This window comes from Hevea brasiliensis, chromosome 1 (assembly GCF_030052815.1).
Source record: "Hevea brasiliensis isolate MT/VB/25A 57/8 chromosome 1, ASM3005281v1, whole genome shotgun sequence".
NCBI classification, from domain to species: Eukaryota; Viridiplantae; Streptophyta; class Magnoliopsida; order Malpighiales; family Euphorbiaceae; genus Hevea; species Hevea brasiliensis.
In genome coordinates, this window is record NC_079493.1 from 53223644 (window position 1) to 53234313 (window position 10670).

The 10670-nt window shown below is 32.7% G+C and overlaps 1 protein-coding gene across 1 annotated transcript; it reads right to left on the reverse strand.

Annotated features, from left to right (window-relative positions):
* Positions 1–293: 293 nt before the first annotated feature.
* LOC110666128 (uncharacterized) lies at positions 294–3969 on the reverse strand. Its single transcript, XM_021826512.2, has 3 exons — positions 3218–3969; positions 768–1323; positions 294–641 (listed from the first exon to the last, which is right to left on the reverse strand). Exons 1-3 carry the CDS (start codon positions 3641–3643, stop codon positions 331–333), a joined length of 1293 nt encoding a protein of 430 aa, XP_021682204.2. The 5' UTR covers positions 3644–3969; the 3' UTR covers positions 294–330.
* Positions 3970–10670: the final 6701 nt, after the last annotated feature.

The following is a 10670-nucleotide window of genomic DNA, read 5'->3' on the forward strand; positions in this document are numbered from 1 at the left end:
TTTTTTACATCATTATATATTAAAATTGTTGTAGTGAACGGATCTCAATCGGTAATTATAAAAGAATTTGAAACCTCACTTGACAAAAATCAATCTCATGTGTTGAATCAAACGGAGCCTGCAAATAAACTTTTTTGATATCTAAAATAAATAGAATATTGTCTTCATTGAGCAATTTATAACTGTGTATGTGAAGTGAATAACAATACATGGATACTTTCTAAAATATATATATATATATATATATATATATATATATATATATATATATATATATATATATATATATATATATATATATAGAACTTATTCGTAAAAGAACAAATAAATTCATTGAGCAAGCAGACGAGTACCTCCGCACCACCGATCATAAGAAACTTGGAGATTTGGCCAATCTGAGGCGCACATTGTGAAATCTTGTAGCCAATTTATGAGTATAACTTCTTGATCCATTGGAGGTAAGGTGGAAATGGCTTCATCCATTGCTCTCTCTACTTCTATCTTCTCAAAGCTCGTCAAGAAAGGATAGGATAATCCATTGTTTGCATAGCAAAACAGTGGAATCCAGAGCACTAGCAATCTGAACTTCACTTCCGTTGAAACTTCTACCTTGTTGCCTACGAGATCTCCAATTAATATAGCTGCATTTTCCAAATCCAAAACCTACTCTCAGCTGTTCATCTTAAAAACCTTGCTTAATTTTAATGATTCCAACAACAACAGCAACAATAATAATAATAATAATAATAATGAAGAGAACGAGAGACCTGAAATCTTGACAATGTAACCCTGAACCCTGGGATTAGCGGAGAAAGCGAGGGAAGCAAGAGCAGAGGCAAAACTCCATTGCATCATAGCTTCGTCTACAGCCCCATAAGCCCTCAATTTGTTGGTTATCCAAAGCAGTTCCTGTGCCAATTTCTCCGCCACTACATCGTCAGCTCCCTCATAAACGACGCCGCCGCTCAATTGTTGCCTCTTGTCTAACTGCAACGCCAATGAGCCCTTACGCACTGTTTGTATGACGGTTCTTAAGCAGTAGTTCAGCCCTTTTACGCATGATGATATGTAGGATCCCAGTGGCAATGCCCTTAAGACCCGTGATGTCCACGCGCCTGAATCATCTGAGGCATGAGGCTGTTGGATAGATTGGGACAGAAGGCTTAACGTACGCTCGAATGCTGAAGAAAGAGCCGTCCGATTGACTTGTATGAGTTCCGCGTGGCCATCTCGGAAGTTCCCGTCCATGATTTTGTCAGCCATTGCCATAGCGAATTGGTACTTTCTTGAAGTGGCTGGTATATTGTTTAGCAATGCAAGGATCTGTCACGTAGAAATACCAGAATGTGAATATTTTTGTCCTATTTTAGAAAAAAAATATTGATTTTACTATTATTATTAAGGATTTGTTTTGTCTAAAAATTGAGTTATTTTTTGTGTAAGGATGAGATTTTGGATAATAATAATAAGAATAATAATAATAACAACGAAAATGAGATTTTGGATGGAAGAGATTCACATTCCACATCTCATGATATCAATGAGAGCAAACTGGTCTCATATAATTTATAATCTTATTTATATTTCTTTTTAAAAAGAAGGGAAGAGAGAATGCGATTACCATGTATATAAGTTTCCCATTTAAATATATTATAGATTTATTTGATAATAAAAATATAAAAAAAGAAATTCAAGTACCGATTCAAAAATTAATATTTTATAGAATGAAAATCATTGAAGTTAGGAATAAAAAAGAAGGAAAATTCTATATCTACGTTTCTGAATATTATTTAATTTTATTCATTGAACAATTAGCCATTCTTTCTTTAGATTAAGAGCCGATATATATATATATATATATATATATATATATATATATATATATATATATATATATATATATATTATGATGCAAAATTTTATTTATTATTCGATAAATGTTGGAAGTGATTAAAAATTAAGAACTCTGAAAACTCGAAAATGCATAGTGAACAAAATAATTACACCAGTAAAAAAGATGATAAGGAACGTAAGGGTTAGCTTTTAGTCGTCATTTTTAATTTGTCAGGGAATGAGGAGAAGTCGTTTACTGGTGGTCTTCGGAACCTACTGCATGCAAAACCACATGTTCTTCACTTATTCAACCGCAGATACGTGGCCTATATTTACTTATAGCTTCAGTTATTTCCTTCGGACGTCATTACCATCTTCTCTTGTCTCTTACCTCCTCAGCCCTCAACGAGAACAAGCGGTGCGCATATTAGCTTATCAATGAAACTGTACTGGATACTATTAAAAAAAAAAATAGAGAAAAACAAAAGAAACCCATATTTTGGCTAATAATTAATAGATGAAATAATTATTTCTATAATGGAGTACTTATTTCTTTTAATATGAAAAGTTAGAAATTTATATTTATATTTATTGAGATAATAATACAATAATCAAATATTTGTTTTTAATTTCATAAAAATTTTAAATGTTTTATTATTTTTTATAACATAGAATATTTCAATATTATAAAAAACAAAAACGTTAGATAATAATAAAGTTATAAAAAATTTGAAAAATAAACATATTTGCGTAGTGGAGTAAAAAATTAAAATTTATCAATAAAGATAATTCATTAAATTTTTTAAATATAATTTATTAAAAAATAAAATTGTTATGAACTCGATTTTATATGACATAAATTAAATAATTAATATAATAATAATAATAATTAAACCTAATTTAAAAATAATACAATTACAATTAATTATAATTTTTTTTTCATTATCCAGTTTTTTAAAATAATTATAATAAATTTAAAAATATTAAATTAAATATTTATATTTAAATTTATATATTTATTATACACATTTTAATTAATTTTATATAACTTCTAAAATAAATATTTAATTTAATAATTATTAAATTTATTTCTATATAAAAACAAATTTATACTAGAATATCATTTAATTTTACTTAATAGTTTTTAATATATAACGTAAAATTTATTGTTTTAATTAAAATCATCGCAAGAATTTTGTTGATTGAGTTTGTGCATTTTAGTGTATGCAAGAAATTTCCGTTAATTATGTACAAATATGTATGCACTGCAAACCTTGATATTGGAAAAATATAAACTTCGTCAATTTAAAAGTACAAAGAGAAGCGAGTGAGCCAAATCGAGAGTAATCCATGCTATAATTAAAATTGAGGTAAATATGCTTACATGCGTGAGCGCCCGACTGAGAGCCTGAGCTGAAGGTCCATCAAAATCATCTCGTAGAAGCAAATCAAAGAACGTAGCAGAAGTTGATAATGCTGTTGATGATGAAGATGGGGCTGGGAGTGCCAAGGAGGAAGATCCGACGGATGAGAGGCGACCAAGAAGAAGATAATTTGGAAAGAAGGTCATAACACAAGGGAAATGGTCCATCAAAACCCTAAGAACCCAAACGGTGACCCAAGCCATTAACATGACCATAAATCTCAAATGATCACCGGGTCTCCACTTCTCCGAACGCTCTAATTTCAAGTTTGATGCCACAGAAACAAGCGTTTTCGCCGCCATATTCAGCGTGGACATGAAGAGAGAGCTCAAGAGGGTGGATGGCCTGGATTTGTAGGGATAGTCGATGGCTAAGTATGGTGCCATGGTAATAGAGGATCGATAAGGCAGCTTTCAGGGGAAAATTAGAGGGTGAAAGAGGCAGCTATAAAGGGAGAGTTGAGAGCACAAAGGCGGTTAAAAGTTCTATCTTTTGGGTAAGAATCCAAAATCTCGGCCTTGTTTGTGCACTGGTGATATCATTCCGCGGCTTTTGGCTCCGCCTTGGGCTTGAAGTCATTTGGCTGTGAAATGCTCTTGCACAGTAAAGGAAGTCGGTGCTGTGATGTTTGATACGTGTCATCTGTATGTCTAATTCCTTTCTGTTTCGAATCCTTCTCCTTCTCCAGAGAGAGAACTATTGGAGGGAAATTTTGGGTGAAATTACGGTAAACTATCTACATATGATAGCTTCTCGAAGACGCAAACATACACAACGTTGGTGTGCTGGTTGCTGGGCGTGCCTCCAAATAGCATATTATTGTTTCTTTTTTTGGTAGAAAGTACAATATAGTACCTGTACTTTAACACATTTTTTATCACACCTTACCCCCCTAATAAGTTATAACATTATTATGTAATATATCGCGTTTCGCCTGCTGATGACTCATTAAATATATTATAAAGGATTTTGAATAATTTCATTTTATTTTTAAATATTGCGTGGTAATTAAATAGTTATTATGATATTTCTAAATTCAATAAATGCAATAGAATTTCTTTAGAAATAATTTAGCATTTTTAAAATTCTACGAAAATTTTTCGCGGTTACGGCTAAAAACACAACGGAACAGTTTTTCAAACCTATTAAAAACAATTTATAATATCTTGTGCACACTTGAATTCAATCCAACTTAAACATTTTATTTCATTTCACAATTTCTCATAAAATGTACTCAATCATATACAAATCAAAATAAAGTTTATATTCAATTTACAACTCAAAAGGGGTACAATATCATTACACTTTCATTTGTACAACTGCTCATCTGTCTATATATACATACAAATCAATTTACATCAAAAAGGAAATTTATAAAGGGTATAACTGATATGCCCGAGAATAGTTCAAATGTAGCTCTAATCACCGCTATAAGCAGCTCACTTTGCTGCTTTGTGTAACACCCTCCCTGTAGCAACTCCGTACATTCTACTGTTCCGGTGACCAGTGTCGGTCCGGACAGCTAGAACGTCCGAAAAAATATTTAAACTAAAGTGAGGAACTATAATTAACTCAAATATTAATAAGAAAAATTTAGAAAAAATTTTAGAAATAAAATACAACCAAGTTAAACGAGCCGGTGCCCTAATGATGGGTAACCTAGTGAAAAGTTGCAGTTCTCGCAACTAGGAGCCCTAGACCCGAGAGAAAATTCATAAAATAATTTTTGGGACTCCAGAGAAGGGTTATTGAGGTTCCTATGGCATTAGAATGCCAAGAAAATATTTAGAAAAATTTTTCAATCAATACAGACAATTTTGGCCCGTTAAGTCAAACGGAGGGCATTTTGGTCATTTCGCCCTCAGAGGTGATTTTTGACCAACTTGTCTAATTAAGTACATAAATTATATGACATAAAATACGAATTAATGTTGATTAAAAATTAATTTGAAGTTAGTAGAAAAGAAAAGAAAAGAAAATGAAATATAATGTAAATTATGACATCATTATGATGTCATTTAAAAATCCCCACCAATTACATTTAAACAACCATTTAATTAACTAATAAAAAGAGACAATTGAGACCAAAAAAATCAAAAACACTATCTGCCTTCTTCTCCCTCAAACCAGCCGAATTCTTCCCTAACCCAAACCTCCATTAACACTTCATCAAGCTTCACACCCCACTAAGTTTCACCATAAACTCACTTAATCACTTCACAAAAACTCTTCCTTGCATCTTAAACTCTCTCTAACCAGCAAAAAGAAGAAGGAAAAGAAAGTTTTTACAAGTTTGGGAGTTAGCTCCAACAAGGTTAGTGCCATCTTTCTCCTTCTTCCTATGGATATTCATGTTAAAACATTAAGTTAGGCTAGGAAATTGTGGAGTTGAAGAAAATTAAACATGCTAGGGTAAATGGTGAATTTCGGCAGCCTGTTGGGGGTGATGATTTTGATGGTTTTGATGGGCTTAGAGTGGACTAGAGATGGTGTTTAAAGTGTATATATATATATATATATATATAATGAATTAGGGTGTTTAACTAAGGTGTGTGGTGTGAATTGATATGGGGAATTAGGGTTTTGGAGAGAAACTTGGACTTTGCTTATGAAATGGTGAATGAACATTTTAATGATCAATTAGTGACCAATTGAGGTAAGTTGACCATAACTTAGAGTGAATTATAGCATTACAAACTGATTTGGTATGCTGCCTAGTGAAACCAGTAGGGTGGCTGTGAGTCCAGCCTGTTTGGACAGCCATAACTTGGGCTGTGTAGGTTCAATTGGTGTTTGGCCAATTGAACATGAAACTAGACACATAATGGCACAATTTTGGTGAAGAAACCATGCCCAAAAGACCAAAGCAAGTGGACCAAAAACTTACCCCAATTCGGATGTCCTGCCACCAGATTCTATAGAATGACCAAATGAACAATAGTGATTGTTCATTTGGCCATAACTCATTGTAGAATGGCCCAATTGACTTGAAAGTTTTACAACAATAAGTTAAGATATAGACCAACAACTTTCATGAAGAAATCTACCCCAAATTATGACCAGAACCTATCCAACAAGGCAGTTGAAGTCACTATTCATTGCATTGTAGATATGGTCAATTCTGAAATTTTTCAATCCGGCCAGTTGTGGTTTTTGGACCATAACTTGAGCTACAAAACTCCAAATGGAGTGATTCAAAAAAAAAAAATTCAACTAGACAAAATAAGGAACAACTTTTATGTTTATCATTTTCTCAAATTCCCACTGCAACAGTAACTAATGGAACAATAAAATTAGGGTATAAAAACTGAAAATTCTGCTCCATTAGTTTTAAGCTTAGAAATGGTATTGGTGATTAATGCCAACAAGTTTTGAATGCACAATGTGGTATGTTGGGAGTGTTAAAACTAATGTACCTATTTTCTATGCAAAAGTCAACATTTTTGTTGACTAATGAAGTAAATAGTAACACCAAAGCTTGAAATTCAAAAATTACAAAATTCAAAAGTATCAAATGCCCTAGTATACCTAACAAGATTAGTTTGGATAGTTTGGCATGCCAATAGGGTTCAGTTAGCAGTACTGCACATAGCACTATGCCATTCTGTGATTTCATGGATTTTAGCCATTCTGACATTGTGTTGAGACTTTGCCTTGTGCCTAATGTTATTTACAGCTTATTAACTGTTTTGTTGCACACCGGGAGATACATATGTGACCGATGGTGTGACGGCCCGAGGTACTTGATACCCAGTGCTAGTTTACCCGTTTATCCAGTCCAGTCGTCTAGTATAGGTTACTTGGGCAACCAAACATAAAAGTGGCCAAATTTAATGAAATAATGAATATAACAAGTACAAAATAAGTAAGATTACAAATACTCATCGAAAATTTATTTGAAATGAAACATCAATACATTCATCGTGATATTTACTTTCTGTTATTTATTTTTATTTTATTATTGGCACCACTAAGCATTATTGCTTAGCGCGTTGCTTTTGCCACACGTAGGTTCTGGAGATACTGACCGAGAGCCCAGTAGACCACAGACTGGGTGAGACCTCCTGTAGCTCTGCATAGTGTCCGTGTCACCTCACCATCCTCAGTGCATTGGTAGGACACTAGGTTTCATTTTGGTATTTTGTAACTATCTTTTATTTTCTATTGTATAAATGAGACTTATATAATGTATTTTGATGTTAATGTAAATAGTGAAAATTGTGGTTATGAATGGAAAATTTGAGTATTTATTTATTGCTTATATATATGAGTGCAATGAGAAATGAATGATTGAGAAATGTTGTTGAAAATTATTGAGATTTTGATGATATTGGAGTTTGAGAATGATTGAATATGATTATCGGAAGTGTTTTTCACTGTCACACCTTACCCCTCTGTAAGGCATAACATGATCCCATAGAATACTTAATGAACTACCGAACTTCACCTACCGATAACTCATTAAGCACCCTACAAGGGATTTTAAAACAATTTCTTACTTTTGGTAGGTGAGCATTTCTAATAAGTATTTAAAACATGTACTTAAGTGAAAAGCTAGTTGGAAATTTTGGCCCATTTTATTTTTCCGCAAATTTTATAAAAATTTTGACAGAGTTTCCTCTGTATTTTGAGAAAACCGTTCTTCAAATACCTGTAAAAAGCACTTCTAAAAATTTTTCTCAACCACAACTTCAATTTCACAATCAAACTCTATCAATTTCAATAATTCCACAATCATTTCATTTGAGACAAAACAATTTATATACATCCTTACAAAATTCACATCAAAAGAAATACAAACTAAATTTTATTACAAACTTCATACAAATTTTGTACAAGCTGCTCAAGACCCATTTACATGTCCATACCTTTATATGCAATACATACATCAAAATAAATATTTACAAAGTGTGGTATAAATTATACCCAAGACTTCAAGATGATAGCTCCTCACACCTCAAAATTTCGCCATCGCTTCTTCTAGTCTCTCAGATCTGTGGATAAAGAATAGAAGCTATCGCTGAGTACTAGGACTCAGTGGTACACAACATACTAAAATAATCTTTATGCAAAAATAAAATCACATTTATTCAAAAATTTGACTAAACATAAGCATTAAACACAAAACATGGATTATGAGATTTTAATGCAAACCAAATTCATTTCAAAGTATCAAAACACATTTCATAAAACCCACAGTTAGATCATGCCATTCGAAACAAATAGAATCTCAATAGCCAGAGGATAAAGAGAAATCATATCACAAGGCTAGCTAGCTCAAATATATGGATATCCATTCACATCCTCTTCTACTGGCACACCTCAACACTTGTCCAGAGAAGAAATCAAAATTCGAAAATAATTACCCCCACTAGTCGTGCTAGTGAGGTGTTCAAATATATGGTCATGACACTGTGGTTTCAAAACTTATCTTAACAATTTGCTAAACATTGCTATTTCAAATATGCATAATAACTTTCACAGTTTAATCAAAACATCATAAATAATGTCACAAATAAACTTTCAACAATTCCAAATCACAAGTAAAATACATATTTCGTTCACTTTATCAATGAATTTTAAAGCATGAAGATGTTGTGCACAAACCTCAAATGAGTCGCCCTTTGGCCTTAACTCGACTCCTCGGGTTCTGTCCCGGTATTCTTTTCCACTGAAACACACAGTTTTATAGTGTTTCAGTACCATAATTTAACATAAATCCAAAAATAAATTTAACTTCACTTATACCTAGCTCTAACGTGCTAATTTCGACGTCCTTGAAATTTTGTGTTTCGGGTTACTATTCACTGCACTATTCAAGTCAAATAGTTGACTTTCTAAGGCTTAATAGGTATGGGAACTCCAACTTCACCCACATACCACATTTTGGTCATTAAACTTGTTGGTTTTGGTCGTTTTCTCAAAGCTTAGGTCTTTTTGGCAAAATTGCCAATTTTCGGTTTTGGAGTTCTAAGTTGCACTATTTCATTGGACAATCTACTGTTGAAATTTGACAAAACTTCCTTCATAGAAAATGTTTCTTATTGTCTTAAGTATATTCTCATTTTTGGATCACCTCAATTGGAGTTTTGTAGCTCAAGTTATGGCCAAAATAAAATTATTGTTCACGTGCACTGTTCATGCTGAGATTTTGGGTTCTGGCAGATTTTGATCCAACTTTGGTCAGTAATTTGATTAACTTAAGTTCATAATTTGGTCTAAATTTCTTCATATGAAATGTTCTACTCTATCTTAGGTTTCCATCGGTTCAAGAATCGCCTAAATTGGAGTTTTGTAGAGAGAGTTATAACCCTTCAAACATTACTGCTCAATAGAAATTCTGCAGAGTTGTAGGTTTGGTAACTCAACTTTGCTCAATAATTGGAATGGGTTAATGGCATAATTTGGGGTGGTGTCCTTCATGAAAGTTTTAGATCTATGTCTTATCTAATTACTGGTAAAATTTCAGGTCATTTTGACCTTCCTAGCTCGAGTTATGACCAAATTACTGTTCATTTGGTCAGTTTGGTGCAGTGGCAGCCTGCTCTCATTTCACTTTGGTTAATTGTTTCACTAAGTTTTGGTCAGTTTTTGGGCATGGTTCCTTAATGAAAGTTGTGCCATTTTATGTCTATTTTCATCCCCAATTGGTGGCATATCAATTGGACTTGTAAAATTTGAGTTTTGGTCCTTCAAAATAGGTTTGGTCATGCTGTTAGCAGCATGACCATTGGACCTACGAATTTGGTTTTCATTCCAACAATTCCCACACACCTCTTTTGGTCATTATTGACCATTTTTCATCTCACAATAGACCAAGGTCATCATTTATGTATTTCTCCAAAACTTGGTTCACAAACCCTAGCCTCCAAACCCTAATTCACTTAAATTGTGCAATTAACTAAATTCAAAACTTTAAACTATAATCAATCAACTAATTAAGACTTTTAAACTCATTCTATCTCATTTAATTCATGCAATTCATACTCCCTTCAACTAGGTCAAAATTTCAGTTTAGTCCTTCTCCCATGTTTGTTTCATTTAATCAAGTTCTAAGCTCACTTTCAACCATCACATATGCATTTGAATGGATAAATAAAGAGTTTAGCATGCTAACCTCAATTTAAATGCCAAGCCTTCAATTGTTCTCTTTCTTTCCTCTTTATTTCTTGTGTTTAAGTTGAGATTAAAGGTTCTAGTGAGGTATTTAAGGAAGTTATGAAGGTTAAATAAACAGAATTAAGCTTAAATGTAAGCTTAAAGGAAGAAATTTTCATGGAGGGAATTTGGGAATGATGGGGCGGCAAGATGGAAGGAAGAAGAGACTTTTCTAATTTTTTTTTTGTTTTATTTTCCTTAGCCTTATCCCTTTTTGAAGACCAAAATTCCCTAATTAATAAAATAATTTAATTA